Source organism: Toxotes jaculatrix, chromosome 21 (genome assembly GCF_017976425.1).
Source record: "Toxotes jaculatrix isolate fToxJac2 chromosome 21, fToxJac2.pri, whole genome shotgun sequence".
NCBI lineage: Eukaryota > Metazoa > Chordata > Actinopteri > Toxotidae > Toxotes > Toxotes jaculatrix.
In genome coordinates this window covers 12102112-12125689 of record NC_054414.1, presented here as the reverse complement: position 1 = coordinate 12125689, position 23578 = coordinate 12102112, and the positions used below count along the sequence as shown (strand labels likewise).

At 40.3% G+C, this 23578-nt stretch overlaps 1 protein-coding gene across 1 annotated transcript; it reads left to right on the top strand.

Annotated features, from left to right (window-relative positions):
- Positions 1–156: 156 nt before the first annotated feature.
- Positions 157–18798, top strand: nhlrc2 (NHL repeat containing 2). Its single transcript, XM_041066483.1, has 12 exons — positions 157–319; positions 2346–2498; positions 5197–5246; positions 6159–6564; positions 7300–7421; positions 7516–7645; positions 9925–10018; positions 10377–10608; positions 13590–13712; positions 13893–14102; positions 14339–14552; positions 16792–18798. Exons 1-12 carry the CDS (start codon positions 157–159, stop codon positions 17055–17057), a joined length of 2163 nt encoding a protein of 720 aa, XP_040922417.1. The 3' UTR covers positions 17058–18798.
- Positions 18799–23578: the final 4780 nt, after the last annotated feature.

The following is a 23578-nucleotide window of genomic DNA, read 5'->3' as shown; positions in this document are numbered from 1 at the left end:
AGACAAAGATATCCCCAAAGTATTTTCCTCATACTTTTTAATACCATGATTTAAATTTCAGAAAAATATTTCCAATTAATTGTATATGTATATTTTTTTTCACCGTTATGAATCTTCGTTGTGGATTTACCTAACAGGCTGGTTGTTGTTGGAAACATGGCGTCCCTGTGCAGCCTCTCTACTTTATTTCCTATCCAAAGTCAGTTGGATTTCGCCCTAGATGACGCTACATCATCACAGGAAGAAGAAAATCTGATAATCCAGTATTTGAAAAAACTGGACGAAAGAGAAGACCTGAAGATACCCGATTTCCAGACAGGTTAGACCATGTTTTAGCTCTAGCTCGCTTAGCACTGTCTCTCTCTCCACAGCAGCTGTTCGAGTTTTCTAACACTGCAAGTCATAACAGGACACTCAGTACAGGCTTTTCGGGTTGGCTTACAAGCCAGCTTAGACATTTATGCGTCCTATGTGTATATGCGTCTCACCGTTATCGCGTAACATGTACATGTTAATCTTAATTTGTCAATACTCTTAAGTATCACATCTGTCAGGTACTTTACTTGAGCATTTTAATGTCAACACTACTTAAAAACTGTGCACCACTACTTTTCAGAGGGGAGGATTGTACCGTTTACTCCACTACATTTATCTCAGTTAAGAATTTACATTAAAACATATGATAAGCTTATACAACATTAAACCAGTAGTGTCCACACTTACTGACTTGTGAACCCTCATAAGGAAAAACAGTCTGTAGTTGGTCCTACAGACTGTCTTCCACCAAAGACATTCCCCCACTTAACATCTCACATGGTTTAACTTCAGTAACAGTTCATATTATCGAGTATTTCTGAAAACGATTAGAGAAGGGTCTCATTTATTATCATTACACAATATTAGCCTACAATAAAGCCTCTTCTTACTCAGTGTTTTAGCCTGTGTTTACAATTTTTGTCATTACTTTTTCTTAAAACAATACTCATCAGCAGAATAAGAATCAGAATACTAGTATGGCAGTTTGCTATTATAGCTGCTACAACTAATTGATTGAAAAATTAAATTTTATATTATTGCTGCAAAATGATTCACTGTAACAGGTTATTACAGGATTCTGGTGTCCAGTAGAAGTTATCATTTATAGGATGGTCTGTAAATGCTGACAGGTTAAATCTACAGTTCTATGGCCCTCTGTTTATGGTCTGTTTCTGCATCATTTTGGCAGTATCTCATCACACCAGTAGATGGGGATCTACAGTAGTACATCAAACAGCCTATTAAACAGGGCTTTATAACTGGGCCCTCAACCCCTCAGGAGCAGTTTTTTTTTAAACTGTGTAGCAGACACAGGTTTGAAATGTAAGCCTTTTTTTGTATTGAGAGTAATTTAGGGTCACATTTTCCAGAGTTTTCCTTGGCTCAGCCTGAAGTTATGTAACCGCTGGCAGGGCACCAATACAAAAAGGTGTTGCTTACTTTGATTACAGTGTGTGTTGGAAATTTTAAATTCTCCAGAGCAGAAAAGGGTCAAAAAGCATTTATGGGTGTTTTTTGTCACTATGACTGTGCCCTCAAGTCATTCATTTCACAATTTTCCTTAAATTTGCCCAATTACTTACTTATATGAATAAGAAATGGGTTGTTAGACTTTGAAACCAGGAGAGCTGTTTCTTCTTTCTCCTACTTGGTCTCTTGGTCTGCGCTTGCATCATTCTGAAAGATAGAAATAAGAGGGATAACTCTGTCTCTGTTATTTAACCTTGATTTAACCAGGTCAAGTGTTACTGAGGTTAAGAATCGTTTTTCAAAGGAGACATTGCAAAGCTAGGCAGCAGCACAAGTAACACAAAGAGTTTCAAACAGACAGGATAATATTCGGAACAATTAACAGGCATGCCATGTAAGAGAAGTTAAATGTGGCGGGAAGGGTTGGGGATTATACTAAGTAATACATGGTCATGTGTGTATTAGATTGCAGTAACATATAAAAGTGTTAATCAAGTGTGGCGAATGTAATCAGACCCAATCTAGAGTGCATGTGAGGTAAGAGTGGAAAAACTTATCAGACACAATCTGTAATTTATGGTATTTGATAGCTTCAGCATTTCTAAAGCTGTGAGTTTTTCGACGTCAAGAGTATTTGTTCCATGAAGTCGTCCAACTTTTTTCCCATATGACATGAATTCTGTGTCAGGCCTGAGACAGATATAACCCTCAGGTATTTTGTAACTATTAACTTTACCCTCCTAGGATCATGATGGGCACTGTAAAGCGTTTGCCTACACTGTGACTAAACATAATTAATAAGATGACAGCGTCATTTTCCACTCTGTGATTTGCTCCAGGCTTGGAATGGCTGAACACGGAGGGGCCTCTGTCTTTGAATAAGGAGCTGGCTGGCAAAGTGGTGCTGCTGGATTTCTTCACCTACTGCTGCATCAACTGCATTCACATCCTGCCTGATCTGCACCAACTTGAGAAGAAACACTCTGTTAAAGGTATGAACTTTAGGAGTTTAGCTTTTAAAGCAGCAGCCAGGCAAAATCAAGGTAAAATTAAACTGTCAAGTGTGAATTTTAGGCCGACCCACTGTAAATTTCAGGCACAGCCTACTTGTCAGGGAATTGGCTTTTTATCTCTGAAAGACTGTGGCAGATTAAGTTACAACACATTTTGCAAATCATAGTAAAGCTTGCAGACGCAGTTTAACTATGAGAAACTGTGCCCAGGGTCTGTAAACAAAGAAATGACTGGTTCCTGTCCAGTGCTCGTTAACCATAGTTATAGTTAAATGTGAGCCAGTGAAAAAAGTATCTTGCTGTGGTGAGTTACGATTTGTTTGCCCTGCACATTGAATAGATGGAAGATAAAAATAAAGCAGGTAAAACAAAATTCTGATATGTCTAAGCTTTGAATGAAGTTATGGTAAATTATTAAATGTTAAAAGATGCCTTTAGAAAAAAGTGCTGGCCTGCCAGACAATGTTTTTTAATATATTCCTAAAAGTCAGAGCCTAGCAGGAGGCAGAAACCTGGCAGGCCTTACTGAGGGCACACAAATGTGCCCTGCTGCGTCATGGGAACATGAGGAAGTTCACTGGGGCAGAAAAACTGTTGTACATCAGCTTGTCCTCCTCTGTCCTAAGAGTATGAAGGCCCTTATCTCAGCTGTGAAGAGACAGTGACTAAAAATATTTCCAAGCTGCAGTGTCAGTGAGCACATGGCCCATAATTGTACCCTGCTGCAGCTCACTGTATGGTACTTTATACTGCCACTCCATGTAAAGCATAATCATATCCCACTGACTCTGGCATCCTGCTGGTCCTTCAAGGGATCATCTGAGGAAGTTGTGCAGCTTGAAATTCGGTTGTGAGCCACGCGGGACCCAGAACACACACACCGCACATTATCATACTTGCCTTATCTTTGGCACTGCTATGGGTACATTCTGTTTGCTGCTCTGGTCAGTGAGGTGTGGGAGCCACCCTGTCCAGTCACTCCCACAGTCCACCCTGCCACCCACCCATCGTCACTACAATCTGTGCTCGTACTATACTGCTTGGCAGAGGCAGTGGGTGATGACATCCACTGTAGGCTTTGTTGAGCTTTAAGGTTTGGAATTCTATGTTTTTACGTCTGTTGAGGAAGTGTCCCGTAGAGTCCATTTATGGAGGACCGAAGGCTTTTGTTTGCTTCATTGCCATTTGAAACGGCATGTAGTGTTGTATGCCAAAAGAGGCATTATGAAATCTAAATTAAAATATAAAAGCTGTACCTGTTTTGTGTAACAAACACCAAACTAAATTAGAGTTAATGAATGCATCGTAATTATAAAAATAAACAGATTTCAAATTGGGGTTTTTTTCACTATTTCACTAAGCTGTGCATTTTACTTTGTGAGTTTTACTTGTTTTCCCATTTCAAGGCCTGAGTGGATACAGGTTCAATTTCAGCTTCTATTTTTTTTGATTAGAGTTAATATACTAGTTTCAGACTGTGCCTCAATTCCCTGGATTTGCACATTAATCTTGTATTTTAACCTTTTATTGCCTGCTGTTTTTTTTACATTATGTAGAATTTAACAAACTGTTTCTACTATGAGAAGTTACATGAATATGATCAAGTAGGTTAAACTCTGGTCTTTTCAGTCATTGGGTATAACACATGTAGAGTATGCAACAGAAACCTTAAATATAAGGTGTTTTTTTATTCAGGTGTGTGATAAAGGGTTAACAGCTCTATATAGAATTGTCTAATTATAGAAATATTAGATAACTGATGTTCTCTAGGAATCTCATTGTCAGCTGTCAAGCTTGATTCCATGTGAATAAAGTATTTCCTGAATGAAAAGGTGGCTTTGATATTTCTGTTGCTCCGCTCTGGCTGTTTTTTTTTTTTTTAAATCCAGTTTTTGAATCAAGGAATTACACAAGTACAAAAGTGACTGTATTTGTGAGTCACTTTCATCAGTGTGAGAGTCCCACACTGATTGGGAAACAGGAAGGAAACTTACCCAGATATGTTATGTAAGGACAATCCTGTCAGAATTTTAGCACCACAAAAGGGTCTGTTCAAAAAGGCATCACAAATGTGTATTTTCTACAGTTTTTAGGCCATGCGGTTGCATAACATTTGAACATCTGCTGGCCTTGTCAATAGTGAAATTATAACAAATTGCCCTCACTGTCTGTACAATAAGCATAGTGTTGGTAGACTTTGATGACTACTAAGAAATGACTGAAATAATCATTTACAACCTCAAGGCATTAAAACATTTGCAAGGACCTCTATGAGACCTCTGTTATATAATTCCTGAGGGTCACCATCAATTTAACTACGGAAGACCTTTAAGGTTTTCAGCTGCAAATCGCATTTGTGTGTTCTTTTTCCCAAGCATCTTTGACATCTGCTGCATCTGTGTGTGCTGCGTGTGCTGTGTGTCTTTGTTAACTTGTTATTGATCAGGCTTATGCAACTTGTTGACACAGTGATTTAAAGAAAAGATTCTACACAGATATTCATGGGATTAGCAGACGGACACAAGTTTGAACCATTTCTGTATATTTACACGTCTGCTCAGACACTAAGGGAATAAAGCTCTAAAAGCAAAAATCTGTCCTGAAATTTAAAAAGGCTAATTTTGATTTTAAGCACTTCTTTATCTCTATGTCTGCTTAATCTCTCTCTCTCTCTCAGATGGATTGGTTGTTATTGGTGTGCACTCTGCCAAATTCCCCAATGAAAAGGTAAGTGGTTGTTATTGTTCATCATTTTTTACCCTTGGGAAGGCTTTTCTGGTAGTGCTTTCTATCTGCTTTTACATAACAGCTAACTACCAACAAATATGTGTAATTTTGGGAACACTGTTAAATTTGAGTGTGATGCATGTGATGCATACCCACATTAGAATCTAATTATCATATCTAAAATAAAATCTCTTTTTAATCAGTTTAAGACCAGAAAATGTGCAAAGATCTTCAGAAAATGCTCCTGATACTGTTACTTTTTTTCTTTACTTTTGCACACACACGCACACACACACGCGCACACACACACGCACACACACACACACACACACGCACACACGCACACACACACACACACACACAGCAAAAACTGGAGTGTTTGAACATTTCCATCAAACATGTTTTGAGCAGTTTTGGTTTGTGTATTGTGATGAAATGGTAACAGATTATACTCTTGGTTCTGTGCATTACTCAGTTTGGGTAAGAGACAGAGGAACATAAATGCCTTAATTTTATAAAAGATTTTTTTTACGTTCTTTCATGGAATATTAACTGTTACTTAGCTCCATTTATAGGCTGAGACATCTTTTCAGAGCATGGTGATTTACTCTAAACTTTAAGTTGCCGAAAAGACTTAATTAATAATCGATAGGTAGAACAGAGAATGAATCTCCAACTAATATGATAATCGATTCATCATTTCGGTCATTTATGAAGCAAAAATGTTGAACATTTGCTGGTTCCACTACATGATAGTGAACATCTTTCAGTTTAAAATTTTCACTATTTTCTCACATTGCAGGGAATAATCATGGAGAGATTCATTGGCCGACTAACTGATAGTAAAAAATAATTTATAATTTCTTTACTCACAGTTCTTTACTCATTTTGTGTGTCACCTACCTCTCAAAGGTCTCGGACAACGTTCGCAGCGCTATTCTCCGCTATGACATCTGCCACCCGGTGGTGAACGATAGTGAGGCGCGCCTCTGGCATGAACTGGAGGTGTCCTGCTGGCCCACACTGGTCCTGCTTGGACCACGCGGCAACCTGCTCTTGTCTCTGGTGGGTGAGGGCCACCGCGACAGGCTGATGCTTTTTACTGATTGCGCCCTCCGTTACTATGGGGAGCAGGGCCTGCTGAAGGCTCACACGGTGGGGATCAAGCTGTACAGAGACTCCCTGCCACCCAGCATCCTGTCTTTTCCTGGGAAGGTGGCTGTAGACAACAGCAAGAAAAGACTTGCCATAGCAGACACTGGGCATCACCGGATTCTGGTGGTGTCTTCTACCGGACAGCTGTCACACATCATAGGAGGTAAGAAGTGAGATACAGGATAGAGATATACAGTCTCTCGAGGTTGTCTTTCCATATGATATTATGAAACAAAGGACACAAATCTTTATGTGGAAATTTTAAATAAGCTCTGGATGAAAGCGAAGTATTGTTCATCTAGAATCTTTACGATTTAAGCAATATTGATATTTTTAGATTACTCACATGCTTCAGCAACCCTCAGAGGAGCCACATGGTTGTCTGTGTTCTCCCCAGACCAACAGAGAGGTTGGCAGCAGCAGGGACTAGTACACGCTGGGAACTGGCACTGACCTAAGTGCGGACAAAATGAGGGGAAGAAAACACAGCATTTGTTTTATTTTTGTGGGTTGACCTCATCTCTACACACACATAATATTTTTAATGGGCATAAAAATGAATTTCAAAGCGTGAAGCAGATCGAGTGTTGCTATTTCTCAGGACAAATTCTTAAAATGTCTCTGGTTTGTTATGTCTGTACAGATGGACAATGAGCTCTTGTTCAGGTTGTCCATTTAACACTGCCTAAAATAGATCACATTTTCCAGAGCAAATTTGTTAGATACATTATAAGCACTTTACATTACATTATAAATAAACCATAGTCATAAATTATTATAATGGATCCGCTTAGAGCCACTGAGTTAGTGTGGGAAAAAAATGGAGGTTCTATAAGTAAGGTAGTTTAGTTTAAGTGGTACATCCATAATGTTCATGGTGTCATCACTTGTATCACAGGTCCTGAAAGTGGGAGACAAGATGGCGACCTGTCTGAAGCTTCCTTTAACTCCCCTCAGGGTGTGGCCATTAAAGGAGACGCAGTATACGTGGCTGACACGGAAAACCACCTGATCCGAAAAGTAGCGTCCACCACTGTCTCTTATAGTAACTGCATTTTTATTCCTCTGAGTGATTATCTCTGCATTTATGACTGTGTCTGTATCTGTGTGTTAGATCGACCTGTTAGAGGGAAGAGTCAGCACTCTTGCTGGCGTAGGAGCTCAAGGTACAGACAAAGAGGGTGGGGCCACAGGACCTCAGCAGCCAATCAGCTCCCCTTGGGATGTGACTCTCGGCACTGCCGGTGAGTTTTATGGAGCAGACCAGAACTTGAAGGGCAACATTTACAAGATTTTATTGTCTTTCCCCTCTGTACGTGCCCTTGCTCTCTCCGCCTGCTGTACACAATCCCCTCTATGCTGCTGTTTGTATTCTTTGCGCATGCTGCTATACAATCAATAACTCCTGAGACAGACGTCACCCCTCCCTCCCTCCCTCCCTCCCTCTCTCTTTCTCTCTGCCTGGGCATTGTTGGCTCTTGCTGTTTCTTAGATCAGAGTTCAGGCAGATTGAGGTGACAGTGAAGGTGGAAGGAAAACAGGAAGTAACTGCATCTCACCCCTTTTGATAAGACTGGGGGTGTGAGTTCTGGTGTGATCACACTGTTTGCACCTTGCATATTTAGTGATATTAGGGAATAAAATACACACAGGCACTAAACAGAAAATATTTTCTTGAATAAAACAAAATGACATCATATATCCAAATTATATCTTCCAAGCTTTATGTGATTCACCTTCAAAGCACTTCTACTGCTTGTAGGAGATGTCCTGAATTGCAATACGAAAAGTGATTTGCCCATCAGAAGTGATTTTTTTTTTTAGGCCAAATTGTAAGCATTTAGACATTATCATTTGAATCCTTCTTTTTTCAGACAATGCTCCTCAACCTGATTGTGAATAGAACAGGTATTACTTTACAAATCACACGTAATGTTTAGGGATCCACAGAGGTGGATAGGCAATTGAATGAGATAATGAAGTTATTGGAAGATACCTTTCAATCTGTGAGATCTAATTTATGGGGCGCACTCAATGGGCCTCTTTAACAAATTCTTCTTCTACTGAGTCATTTTGAGGTAAAAAATCATTAAGTGAAAACTTTGCAAGTCACAAACTTCTGTCAGCTACCTGACAAGGTCTTTCATATTCTCACAAAGTAATCTGAGACCTCTACTTCAAATTCAAAGTTCATTCCCTCTTAATGCCGTGCTTTTATTATTTTGCCTCTATTATTAATCTTTTTTTAATATTTGCCTTTTGTCTTAAAGTAAAAAGCTTTTTAAACTTTAACTTTTGAATCTCTCAGACCTTTTATCTCTAAATGTTAGTTTATGTCTTGTGTTGCCATAAAGCCTCGTTATCTGTGAGCATTCAGGCTGCAGATTTAAAATCAGTCAGAAAACAATTGTTATAAACAGAGACACCGTATCAGCAGATCCCTCAGACACACTCATATATTCTCCTGTCAGTCGGTACTGAATGTTGCTGCTTAATTTGGCAGAATTGTTTTGTTCTCCAGGTGGAGCTGGAATCAGTTATGAATATTAAATACAAGGTCATTATGTTATGTTATGTAAGAAATTTGAAGTTTTTCTTATAGCTTTCTTGCATCAGGTTTACACTGGTTACTATTAGGTGTCTAAGTGCTTCTTCAAGTCTGAGAGGTTGAAGGAAAATTTAAGCACGTTTGTTTATTCTGCCTGTGGTGAGTACTCATCAGTTTTCACATTTTAAAGGTATGGTGATCGATTTATTGATCCCAGTCTTGTCACAAATCATTTTTTTTTTGCTTTTAGCACCATTATTTAGGTAATCAGTCTTAGTCACATTTTCTGCACAGGCTGATGGATGACACAACCTGATGCTTTGAAACATCACCACATGGTCTGAGGATGTGGCATCAGACCTTTAACTCCACAGACATTCTCCTCTGAGAGTACATCCAAACACTCATTGCTTATTTATGATTTATTCACCATGTGCATGAATAATTAAATTGACCAAATCAAGAGAGAAAACCTTCTGAACTTTAAAGTACTATGGTGTCACTCAATGCTGTCATTGAGTCAGGTGCCAGAGATGTCAAATGTTCCTGACAGTCCTCCTCCTCCTCCAGCACTGCGCTCCATTAAAAATACAACTGAGATACTGTATGTCTGTAAGGCTTGTGTATCCATCATGATGGCAGCATTGTCTCCGCTGAGTGCTTCTGAGGTGGCATATGAGCTTTGTCGGACAGGCTTCCATCATTTAAACATGCATAGCTGCACTTCTGACTCAGTTCTGACGCTCAGAATACGAGTGGAAAATTATGAATGAATTCATTTTTTAGGTTTCTTTATGTCACATGAAAATCACAATAGTTCCCCAAGAAAACTTCCCAAACACCTGAAGGAACTTTTTACACTTAGGACGAATATTAGTAACTTGCCACCTGCAAGCAGTGACACAGGTTTCCTGCTTCAAAACTCAGTGTGTTTTTGTGTGTGTTAATCTGTTTGCGTTTCATTTGAGTGTGTAGGTGGTGTTGAAGATAACGTGCTGTGGATAGCCATGGCAGGGACTCACCAGATCTGGGCTTTGTTCCTAGCAGATGGGAATCTGCCCAAAGGAAGGTGAGAGACTGGTACATGACCACCATGGCCACCTGGCAACAGGAACCCTTTAAAGCCAAGAATGAAAAGCAAATTAAAAAAATCTACCCACTCCCCCAGGTTACTTGTTTTACCTATGCGTGGCTGGCCATATCTCAGGAAATAACTGACAAAAATTATGTAATAATATGTCCACATTGACCACAAATAAAGAATTTCCAGCCGAGGGGATCTCCCTCTTGAGAAGTAATCTAGGTTTGGCATCATCAAGGAAGCCATGTCTATGATAGATAAAAGTCTGTTTTCGAATATGAATTCTGCTTACTCAGCAAAGTATTACACTTTTTTGTCCTTAACTTCTATTTTCTAACATAAACAGTGTGTCCAAAGAAGGGATGTGCGTGCGATGGGCAGGCAGCGGCAACGAGGAGAACCGAAACAACGCCTACCCCCACAAGGCCAGCTTTGCTCAGCCCTCGGGCCTGGCTTTAGCCCCAGAGGAGCCTTGGAGCTGCCTGTACGTGGCCGACAGTGAAAGCAGCACCATCCGCACACTCGCATTGAAGGATGGAGCCGTCAAGCTACTGGTTGGGGGAGAGAGAGACCCGCTGGTGGGTGTACAACAGTTGATGGATGGATGACTAGATGGTGGATGAATTTAGAACTGGATGGATTTCTTGTATTTACTACTTTTTCTCTCTTCTACTAGTCCTTTAGTTCATTTCTTTACATTAGGACAATATGGCCAATCCGGATGTTGAACAATCCAGCCACAGAGTACAAGTAAATCCCAAGTGGCGTTCAGGGAGTTTCCATCTTTGGTTTATTTAATGTCCATAAATGTTCTCATATATTCTGTCCATTTTAGTGTTGTTATTAATGTTTAAAACAATACAGTGAACACCATCTTGAACAGAAGATGGAGGAAATTAAAACCCTGCACCCAAAGCAGCCTGCAAAAAGTGAATAACCTCTCGTGCAGCGCTTTCAATGATAATATGTCCTGTACCTTGCTCTGCCATCATCCATCAACAGCAAACACACAACGTAAAAACCTGCACATTAATCTGCTACATTTCCAGCCTCACAAAACACTTGTACGCTACTTTGGATAAGTCTAAGACAATCAGTTTTCAGGGGCCGTTTCTCTACAGATAGAAAATATTGATTTTTTAAAAAGCCATAAATAAATGCAGCATCTCAGCAAAGCCTGAAAAACAATTTTTGGTAGTACTTTCATGTCCTCACAGCCTCTGTGCTGTAGCTTTTTTCCTGCCACTCTGGTGTATTTTTGGAAAGTCCCAAGAGCTCTAAAGCTTGTAGCTCTCACCCATGAGAATAGGGAGTAATTAACTGGAGAGTCATATACAGTTTATTCAACATGGCGGTGAGCCAGTAAAAACCATTATTATACTGCATGGTCTAATGCTTGTAGACATTTTAGCTATTGAACTGAGACAAAGAAACATAAAACCTTAAACAGGATTAAAGCTGTTACATTTCTGCACTTTTAACTGCATTACCTTTGTGTTAGCATGTGTTGGATTATTATGTAATCACTCCCCAGCTCCTTTAACTTTTTTGTTAACGCATTCTAATGAAGGGCACTGATGTTCACTAATTAACCATAGACTGTATAAGACATGGACGTAGCACCCGTGACGTCACCTATTGGTTTCGGGGAGTCCGTTTTGTGTCCAAACCGTGGGCATTTGAGCTGCGCCATCTTGGATTTTAGCGGGAGTGTACTTTCCATATTTGGCGGAGAGGCGGTTACTATACGGACGAGAACCCGCTCACTTAGCTCGGAGCAATATTTAATATTTACCGGCGTTCAACGCTGCCTCCATCCACTATCCACTTACAGTTACAGCAGCACACGAACAACAGCAGCCGCTTACTGACGGAGATGCTCTGTCCATGCAATGTCGGAGTTTTTAAACAGAAAAATTAGACGAAATAAAATTGTAACCTAGTATTCCCGCAATAAACGGACTCTGAGAGCAAGGAATACACCGGAACAGCATTCCTAACATTAGTTGCTCCGGTCCTCTGTATCTGTATCAGCAGTGACCATGAATCGGCAATGAAGTCATAAGCCAGCGGCAAATATGCTAATACATGCTAATTAGTGCAAACATTCAGGTTAAATAGTGATACTTACCGAAAAAACAGCAACACGGACTCCTTCGACGGTCGGTTAGTACAGTCTACACTACAACAAGCCATAGTGTCACAAAAAACCTATCCGAACATTAGCAAACAAACATGGACACTGCAGCACCCGTCAATGGCTGGAAGTAGCCGGAGGCCTCTGGATGTAGCCGCCTAGCCCAGCCGTTGCTTTAGCAAAGAGCTAACTGCCAGTGCCTGTCTATGAGCTGTCACTCAACGTAACTACGCCGTAATGTATGTAATAATTTTAAGCCTAAATAACACTAAAACGATTGTGGTACAAAAAAATATCAATAGAGACTAAAAACAAAAAATGTACCAGGCTGTTGCTCACTTCTAGAGCCAAGCCCCAGCGGCAGCCGAGAGACTGCAGCTTTTTGAACGCGGAAGTGATCCTCACTGCTGAAACCTACAACTCCCCCCTTGCAATTAACGCGTTTTGTTACCTTCAGCCAGAACCAGGCTAGCTGTTTCCCCCTGTGTCCAGTTGAGCACTTCCTTTGCACTATAGAGATATTTTACATTTCTGCTGCGTCACAATCAGAAACACAGGGCACAGTCCTGCAGTGAAGGTGAACATCTGAGCTCCTGTAAACCCACTGGTGTTTGGAATAAACTCCACAGCTGTGGGGAGTCAGGGGGCCATAGAGAACCATGAGACTTCTTATAAGATTGTTATCTCATTGTCTTGTTTATTGACCTGAGTGATACAGAGTCAGAAGATATTTATTTCAGTTCTTCCCAATTTCTCACAAATTGGTTGTTGATCGGCTGTAATAGTAATTTGTTTGTGTGGGATCGTGTTGGCCTGAAACAATCTGTAGTAATACTAAACTGTTTTCACTTGCTTGCTGTCACTTTCAGAAAAAAACATGAAGAAATGCTTTTTAAAAACAATTACTTATGCATATTTAGAAAAAATTCCCCTTTGTAACATTTAACATTAATGTTATTTTACTTTTCTGCAGAACTTCTCAAGAGTGACTCATCCCACTATTTTTGGAACAATTGCAATTTAAAGGTCTTTCTGCTGTTTCTTATGAATACGGCATAATATTTCTTGTGTTACTGTTCCCGTTTGAATTATTCAGAAATCCCTGAAATAATGAAGCCAATTTTGCTTTCATGTTTTTATTTCAAGTATTCTTCTAATAGAAACCGATAATTTATAATGGGTAAAAAAAGGCTTTGGCTTGTATTTTCAAAAGAAAGTCCTTTATGTTGATGGTTAAAAAGACTCCCTTTCTTTTCTTTTCAAACGTTTTGGTTAGAGGCGGTTCACAGATTTAGATTGGATACTCTGTTCTTTGACCCACGTTGAGCTTAAACACAGGGGTCACAAGTTGCAGTTTGGGCATTTGTACGTCTTTATATCTTCATTTGATCTCATCTGAACATTTTATCTTCTTTGAACCAGAACCTCTTTGCTTTCGGGGATGTAGACGGCAAAGGGGTGGACGCCAAGCTGCAGCATCCTCTTGGTGTTGCCTGGGCTCCTGAACAAAGCTTGCTGTATGTGGCTGACTCTTACAACCACAAGGTAACTGTTGCATGTCACAAGGCTGTATTTCAAAGCTGCATTATGCTCATATTTTATGCTTCTGTCGTCATAAGGGGTTCCTTTAAGTTGTTGAGTGGCTACACAAAGCTTGACCTTTTTGTCTTAATAACCCTGGTTCTGCTTTTTGTTTCATTGTGTTTATTTGCCTGTGTGATTCAGATCAAGGTCGTGGATCCAAAGACAAAGCAATGTAGCACGTTAGCAGGGACAGGAGAGACTGGAGATGTTCTGGGTCCTGAATTGAACAAATCCTGCTTCAATGAACCTGGAGGAATCTGTGTCGGCGATGGCGGGAAGCTTCTTTACGTCGCAGATACCAACAACCACCAAATCAAAGTGCTGAACCTGGCCTCCAAGACTGTCTCACTGGTTAGACCCTTGTGTGTTGTTTCTGTGTGTGTGTGTGTGTGTTTCTGAGAAAAGTTCGCTTCCAACCTTGAGAAAGTTCTGAACATTTTGTCCATGTGTTTGTAATTAATCTATCCTAAAAGCTTTAATACATGAACAGTGTGGATAAAAGGTTACAAAGAAAGGACATGCTAAGTATTAGTAGCTTTCTTCTTGCTTCTCTTTAACCCAAACACCCAAATTTCTCTCCTTTTCAGTTCCCCATATCCATGGACTACACAGACACAGTACCTACAAAGCCTCTGGCTCCTGCCAATGCCCCCATGCTGCCTAAATCAGCTGCCAGGAAAGCAATGCCACCAGTAGCAGTGTCTGCGGGCCAAACTCTCATCCTGTCACTCACTCTGTCCCTTCCAGAAGGAGCCAAACTCACTCAGGAGGCCCCCAGCTGCTGGGCTCTCTCAGCTGAGGGTGAGACAAAGTTCAATCATTGTTACAAATGTTGACCATTAGCTAAGCCTCATCCTGTTATTGCTGCATCTGTCATGGTTTCCGTTGTTGCACGGCACATATGCGGTTTCCAGTGATTTCAGGAGCAGATTTAACACTGAAATAAAGGCTCTTTGATTTCACACAAAGGTGGACAAAGGCAGGCTCCATGAGTTGGTTGGAAACCATCAGCTGACTCATTCTGAAACAAGAACTCTGTGAAAGGGTTTTCAATATGGATTTTCTGGCTACACACATGACATCATGCTAAAACGCTGAGCCTATCCATGTAGAAGACATGGAAATAAAAGAGGCCATAGTTTTTGTATGGCAGTGCAAAGCTTAGCTCTAGTGTTACAGACAGAACAATATGACAAAATCAGAGTTAACAAATTTAAGGTAGTAAGCTAGTTAGCCAGACATGCTGATTTTTGCAGCTAATCTTAAAGCACACAAACACACCAATTAATTCATTTCTGTACATTTTTGTGTTTTTGTAAGGGTTAAAGAAATATGAATGTATACAGAGTGCCACTTTTGCTACAGCCCCATGCACACTGTTTCAACCTGTGGAGAAACTACTAGAAACTGGACGAGCTGCTGTGACTACTTATGGTTGTTAAGCTGTGATTGGACAGTCACCATTCGGAGGAGGGGTTCATCAAAGAGTTAATTCTGAAAAGACAGCAGTATTTCACAAAGATTTAAAAAAAAAAAAAAACAGCTGGAAAAGGTTTGTTGAGGAGAAGTGGAGGGATTTAGAGGACAGCCAGGAAGTTATAGTGAAGACAGGCAAATCCCATTTCTGCACTTTGGAAATTGGCTTCTCTTCTGGAAGTGTATTTGTGTCTCCTGTTGCTGAACAAGGCATCATTAAACCATATTATTATTCTTTTTTATTAAGTTTCGAAAGGGCAAAAAAATGTCTTCAGTTGCCTGCTTTGTTGAAGTTATTTCTACCTGTGAGAATAGCCAGAGTCAGAGTTGCAACCTAAACTTGTTCTCTACATTTATAATGACCCTGTTCTGGATGTGAGCCTCTCAACCTCTCCTACTAGACTTTATTTTTGTCTGTGATCTATGATGTTGTCAAAAAATAATGGAAGTGAATGATGCTTAACCTTCATGTCGTTCTCGCTGTACAACAAGCAGATCCTCACTCTGCCGGCCCACACCTTGGATTTATGGTTCTCAGCTGAGGGATGGAGAAAACAAAAATCTGTCAGGGACTCTTTTGAGGTTATACATGGCATGGATGATTTAATACATGATTCTCACTGCTACACACTCTACAAAGGCTTTGTTCAGTGTGCTCAATTTGTAATCAACATTAGTCTGAACCTAGGATCAAGTGTGAAGTGATCTAAGATATCATGCTAGTGACGGTTGATGGTCCGTTCATTAGGTTTGGAACAAAAGTGTTTCCATCATTCTGAGCGATGCAGCGTGCAGTCAGTGATATCAGCAGGCTATTTTTAGAACGTTTCGATAAGACGACATGCCTTGGTTCACATAATTAGCTACCAGGCTATGTTACGTGATCCTCCGCTGTCCGATTATGCCCAGTCTAGACTTATGTTGATCAGATCAGAGCAGAGGCAGGAATTTTAATGGATCAAGTTATAAGTGCACGCCAGATCTAAATTGTTTTTTGTGGCTTTTTAGAAATGGCTTCCCTGGGACCTCACACTAGTCATCAGCTTCATTAATCACTGCTGGCATGGATTTGACGGCCTCTCTGGCATAATAATATTTTCTCACCGTTGAAGTTCTAGCCCTTTCTTCTCGACTTTGATTTATCTTTCACTGGTCGTGTCTCTTTAGATGAGTATTTGTTTCTAAAAATATCTCCTGTGTTTCAGAAAATTCATGTCCTCGCCCTCACTCCATCTGATTCAGTGGGGTTATGCGGGTTTGGGGTAATATTTTAGACGACTCCATTTAGAAGCGCTGTGCAGAGCTCAGGCTCGAGCTAATGTAGTACACAGGGTGCACCTTGCCAAGCTCAGCAATAAATTTAGATGTCAGACATACGTTTTCTTTCAGACTCATCTGCACTTTTGGAATATGACACTTTGTGAATAAACTGGGTCCAAAATGAGAAGTCAGTCCTGCTTTTTGTGAATCACCTCCTCACAAGAACATCAGTACCATTGATTTTGTCCCTTTGGCAGCATTAGAAATACATTAGAAATATGAAATTCTGTTTTTTTTTTCACAGGTAACAAGTGGCTGCTAGACAGTGAGGTGGTGTCTGGTGAAATCTTGGATCTGTCAAAGCCCATCTGCATCTCAACCAAACTTCCAGCTGTTATGAAGGACTCAAACAGCAACAATCCAAGCCTCACTTTGAGTGTATGGGTGTACTACTGTATGGAAACAGGTAAAGCCTGTATGATGAAAGCAGCCTCCTTCACTCAGCCTCTTCAAATAAGTGCCAGTCCTGGAGAGGAAGAAGTCACTGTGGCGTTGACTCATGCCTTCTAAAACCGTTTACTTGTCTTAGTCGAAACAGCCTAAGAATCCACACTTTCTGAGCTGCTGCGACGTCAGTTTAACTTTGGATCTCAGCTAACTCCGTCTCGTATTTTGTTCATAGTTCTGGGAGAAGACAACGCAGATTGCTTCTGACCGAGCTGTCACTTTTGACAAAAATGCATCTCATACAAACCTGATTTTCAGGAGAATTTCATTTCAAGCTACTCAGAAGCCCTTTCTACTAAACACAATGCATCAGTGCTGTAATGTTCTTGACCGTGTGTGACAGTTATCGATAGGAATGCAAATAGATACATCCCCTGGCATCCTATAAAAGCTGTACAGCAAAGACAGCTGCAGCCTAAAAACCTATAAAATAGTATATTTATGCCACAAATTCCTAAGGACAGGCTGTACTTGCTAAATGTAAGAAAACTGTCTCCATTATAAATTGATGTTTTATGGATTAAAAAAAGCTCATCTCAAACTAAGAAATCATGATAATTGGAACGTGGCGATGATGGTGTCTGCGATGGATAAACGAATAAACAGACTTTCTGCCTGTTTATTTAAAGCGCTTTCAGATGCTGAAAACAAAGTAAAAGCCGACACCTCTGATTAGCCTCATATTTTCACCTGAAGGTGCCAGATGGATGTGAATTTCAAAGAGAAGACACAAAATTAGTGGAAACCTTCTCTTCGTGTTTGAAACCATTTAACAGTTTTCTCTTAGTCTCAGAAAAAAAGAGACATTTATTGGAGCTGATGTTTGATTCAGACTCAGAGAAAGAAGTTTTATTCTGCCTTTGCTCACACAAGCATTGCTTTTGAATGCTAATATCGAGTTACAGACAATTTCTCAAAAATATGAGAGCAGAACCTTTTCTTTAATCTGAGTCCAAGCGAAGAAGTAGTAAGTGGAAAAGGACAGAAATTAAACTTTATGAGGGATTTATGAGAAGTTATCTATGCAGAGACTCACATTTTCTTTTATTATCATTAATATATTAAAGATGTCTAGCACCAGAGTATTCATTCACATCTTTACTTTGTACTTTTTTGATTAATATATTTCCACGTATATGTGTGTGGTTGCTTGTGTTTACTGTCAGTCAGCTTCGACGGTGCGAGCGAGTTCATAGTCTCTTAAAAGTTACACTCACAGTTTAAAGCATCCTTCATGTGTGTCCGTCCTCGGTATGACTGATAATGTTTTTGATTATGATTATTCATGACACAAGGAGCCCTTTTCATTTAGGCTGTTATGTAAGTAATGAATAAAGTGCCTGTGTTCGATAAGGGGAAGCGACCTCTGGTGAACCAATGAGACCGACTCACTACTGCTTGCTATGCGCACTGTGCGATACTGTATTAAGAAAGCAAAGTCTTATTAAAATCTCTCTATCAAGCATTTATATACTTCATCTCTACTTTGCAAAGGGAACATAATTTGAAAGAGATGTGCTAATGACACGACACTGTAGTACGTTGTGTAATATAATATGATAATGTTGAAGATGTTATTGTCATTTTCCCTTATTGGTTTTCAAAGTTATGAGCTGTTGTCAGAAATAGGCCAGAGAGTGTTTTGATCATCGCTGTCATTGTGTGTCATAATGTAATTGTTCTTGTTTTTATTTGGTTTGGGTCGCACAGCCCAAGTGCCTTGGAAAAGGGGCGTTACTGTATGAATGGTGTGAATCGATGACACTTTTACTGTGTCAGAAGCAATAACAGTGTATTTCTGTAATGGGTGAAGTGTTTTATTTCCACAAATTATTTATTTCAAATGAACTGCAAAGGTTTTGCCAGTGCTCCTTCTCAGCGCTCGGATCCCTCTGGCATTTTTTAATGAACAGTAATGAGCTTGAGCTGCTGCTGATGGGCATTAAGTTCCTGATAGTGTTTTCCAACTCTCACTTGATTTTCTCTCGTTTTGGCACGCTTTTGTCTTCAAGGGTACCTTTTTAATACGTCTGTTTCTCTGTACTGCACCTTAAGATGCAGCAAAGCAAGAAAAAAAAAAACAAATAATTTTTTTTTTATATAGACTGGTTTGCATGTGTGCAATTAGAAGAAGGTACAAAGAGCTCAACTGCATGGCTGCCATTCCATTCCTGTTCTTCTCATATTCCTCTTTACATAGTTCCAGCCTTTGCGAATCAGGTCACTTAGCATAACTAAAATTAATACATGAATAAAGTGAAAGACTGCAGCTCCGCTATGTGAGATATTATCAAAAGCCTCACTAATGAGCTCGTTCCCTCATAAATCTGTCACAGTACCAGGGTATGTGTGAGCTGACCTCAGATGACGGACTTCCTGTTCACGAAATGCAGTAAATACCTCTCATTTGTCTCATTCCTTTAACCAGAAGCAGAACATTGCCCTCATATTTTGCGGATCAGTATTGGAGTAATAACCACTTTAGCTAGTTTTAGTCATAAACAATCACCTTACACTTTGCTATACTAGTCCCATTAATGTTTTTTTTTTTTTGCTCCTTTAAATTACAGAATGAATTGACTGGTAAACCACTGCCTTGGCTCAGAATGCCAAAGCCCAGTGATAGAAAAGGAAAACAGCTGAGGTTGAGTTTTTTAGGTAGCGGTAATTACAGTTTTCCAGAGAAAGCACACACTACCACAATTCAGAAAGGTGCTGGAGCCAAAAAGTGTTGTGTAAATGTCTCCATTGCAAACACCCAGTTCATCGTCAAAGATTTTGGTCAAGCCGCTCATAAAATATCACAAATAGTGTCCCACACTAGTAGGTGTCATCAATGATCAGTCAACACACATAGAAGATAAGGCAGGTGCTGTCCTACATAAGTCCATTCCTTTCCACTGTAGACATAAATCTTAAAAACAGGTCACAGTTATATATACTTTTAAAGGCTATTCTATATAATTATTTTCCAAAGCAACTGGACACTTTGGTTTCAAGCAAATTATACTTGAACAGGAGAAAATAGTGTGGTAGTTGGAACCTGTGTCTCAGTTGTGAGTTTGGTGTGCTAATGGTTTATTTACAGCAACAGTGATGGCGTTATGTGGAACTGATGAGAGATAAACTACAATGCCCATGTTTATTGTTACCAAAGTATATTTCAAACTCATCTTCGAGGTCTATTGATTGTAAATAGTCCATGTTAAAGGGTCAACTGTTCATCTATGCAAGTCTGAACAAAACATGGATAAATTATGAATCTGTCTTTAAAGTGAATATGAGAGGATGAATGTGGCAGTGGATTAGAGAAGTACTTTAAAACCATCATAACAGAGAACAAGGACAAAGCAGAACAAGAGCTATCGCTAGCACTCCCACCACCACCACCACCACCTCCCCCACTTTTGTACCATTGCCTACTATCCCATCCCTCCGTCCCCCTCAGCTGCTTCCCTTGCCGTTGTTCTGACAGCATCATTAAGCCCATGTGACTTTTGGCTGCTGTCCTCGCTGCCGGAGGCCATGCAAACACACTCACTCTCACAAACACAGTCTTAATTAACATGGGCCACACCAGAAACATCACCAGGGAGCAGACCAACACATTTACAAGCATAAAATACACAAGGTTTTCCACAATCACAAGTCGGGGGTGTCACCAGACGCTTGGCAGGGGCACCTCCTCTTTTGGCTGCCAAGTACGACGGCCTGTACGGTGATATAACACGTTAAAAAGAGCATTCATTTAAAAGTAGGCAAATCCCTCAAGTAAGCCATGAGGATTTTGAATCTGAGTGATCAGATAAGAGGCTCCACGAGCACACAGCCCCTTTCGGCAGCACAGAAAAAGGCTTTTTTTTAAAAAAAGCTTTCTCAGGGTTTTGTAAACCCTGTGCCTCCTATGACACTCATATGATGCATGAGCTGACACTGGTTAATTGTTTCTGACCTCTCAAAGTTAATTGCTCGTAGAAAAAGGCTTAAACATACGATGACTGGTTTTTTACATTGTTTTAATTGGAGAAACATTTATTCGCCCTTCATTCTGGCTGAGTTGGCTCCATTAAGATCATATCTCTGTGAGAGATAAAATACTATTTCCAGTCTGTGTGACAGCGCAGGATGAATGCTAACTCAAAAAGCAGGAAAAAGAGAGGTTTTGTGATGAATAGAGCTGCTGAAAATGTTCTCCCACTTCACCTGAACACATCAGACCAGTTTGTCTCCCTTTGCTGCTCACCTCCGTTCTCCGTTCTGCTGGGAAGCTGAAGCCCAAGAAGCAGGAAGACAACACTTCAGAATCAGCTTTGGCCTCTGACTCGATGTCGGTGTTGACATGCGAGGTCAAGCTGCTAAGTCAAGTTGAACCTGCTCCACTTCCTTTTTAAACTTGCACAGAGATATGTAGGAGGTAGCTGCTGTTCGGTGGTGGAGAGCACTTTGCTCAGCTTATTTTTGTGAAAGTGAGGGAGCAATTGCACAGAAAATACTGAAAGTTGAATTACAGCAAAGAGGTATAACTGCCATAAATGTAACCTTTAAGAGATGCCAGCGAACTGTTTGAAGAGTTTGAGATAGCTTTTTAAAAATGGATTTGTTCAACATCCTAAAGGGTCAGTTCACAAATTTTTTTTCCCCTGTTCATACAGATAGTTTTGATATTATTTGTCTAGATTTGGAGATATTTTCTCTGAGATCTCTTCCACCACTGCAGCAGAGTGAAGGTGAATGGAATTTAATTGGAGTTGCTCACAGCACTTAAAGTGACACTTTAAATATTCAGCAACACGACATCTGTCCATGCTCCTCAGGGTAATTCCTCTCTCAGTGAGTGAAAATCTTGGAGAGCACATATTTCAAAATCTGATACCTGATTCATAAACAGGGTGTCAGCCATCTCAGATTTATGTGGACGAAGGAGATCAATACTCCCAAACATGGAGGGAGATTGTTCACAGGGAAACTTTGCATTTATTTCCTTGTGCTTCTATTGTGAATTTTAGGTTCTTTCCCTGATGCCGCTGGTTGTTATGACAGGTGCATCTTGTTGACTTATCAGTCTGTTAAATCATCACCTTCGTGTGGCCTGATGTCTGACAAATAAAATCAGCTAAGGCTTTGTGGATCAGCTGTTATTGACTAAAAACATCAATAACAGGAGGCAGCTCCTAAACTGCTGCCCAAACAGACCATGTGCATTAAGCTGACCAAGTATTTGAATATCCTCATTTCTCAGATAACCATAGAAATTTGGTGAACAGGCATCATTTCAGCCTCCTCATACCACCTTCAGTCAGAAAACTCCTCTGGCCCTCCCAACATGGCTGTGAGTGTGAGAAGCTACAGATCCGTGCAGCGGCGTGGACACCCTGAGATAATGAGCTTTGCTATGTTGGGTCAGGTCGTGTCACAGCCTCTGGCGCTGGGTCGTCAGGTTCATGAACAGGCATGCTGATGAGCTCACAGATAAACAAGGGATGGGTGTCACAAGGCCGCTGCAAATGCATTCATTTAACTGATGATGAAGATGTCTGTCCTTGTCCTCATTTTTCAAAGTCTTTCACAGCCCTTTAGCTGTAGACTCAGAAAAGGATTTCTGAAACTCTTGGGGAACGAAGACATAGACAGGATTTTCAGAATTACTGTTCCTTACTCTGTGAACATCAATGCTTAAATGAATTGAACTTTATATTGGTACAATCAATCCTTTGCCATCTTGTCGATTACTGGATAAGACCTTCCTTCAAAATTTGGCTTTGATGTAGCAAAAGCAAACTTTCTGTCTCCACTCTTATTTGTCTTGCAGCTCTTCTTCTCTTGTGTAACCTTGTTTTTGTTTGAGCTAGGCTGTGTAGGAGACCTGTCTGTCAGCCAGTCCAGTTTGCTGACACCCTGATGCTGCACGGCTCAAAGCACCGACACCACTCATCCTGTCTTCTCCTGTAGATAACAAATAAGTCAAACCCTGTTTTTAAGTTGTCTGAATTCATGACTGAAGATCAGTAGTTCCATGTAATACAGCTGCTGTGAAGCAAAGAGCAGATCTGAGGTTGGGCCCATGGCCGTGGAATGTATTCTTAGTGATAAAAATATAAAATGGACAAGTGGAAAAACAAATGTTGCTTGTAATGGCAAGTGATGAAAACAGGGAAATCCCTGTAGTTCCTGATGATGTCTTGGTGGATTCTGGATGTCCATATTTGGCTCCTCGTGTTACCTAATTCTGGCAACGTTTCTCACAAATAAAAATCACACACAATTTTCAGGTAGGGGGCCTGGTTGTTGTTCAGGAGCTGCTTGCCAATAAATAAATAAAATTAAAATCCCTCCTCTACCTCAGTGAAGATGTTGTGTATTCATTCATGGGCATTAACTATATAAATACACGATAAGAAACTGAGACTGAATGCGTAATGTTTGGAGGTTCAGGTGTTGTTTGCGTCCTCAACTTCATTGTTAGGGCAATTTGTCCAGCGCTGCAGCCTGATTGGTCCTGAGGAGCCGTGATGTCACAGCCTGATTTGATGTTCCGGCCGGTGCAGCAGCTCGCGCAGGCTGAGGGCGAGAGAGGAGCTCCAGAT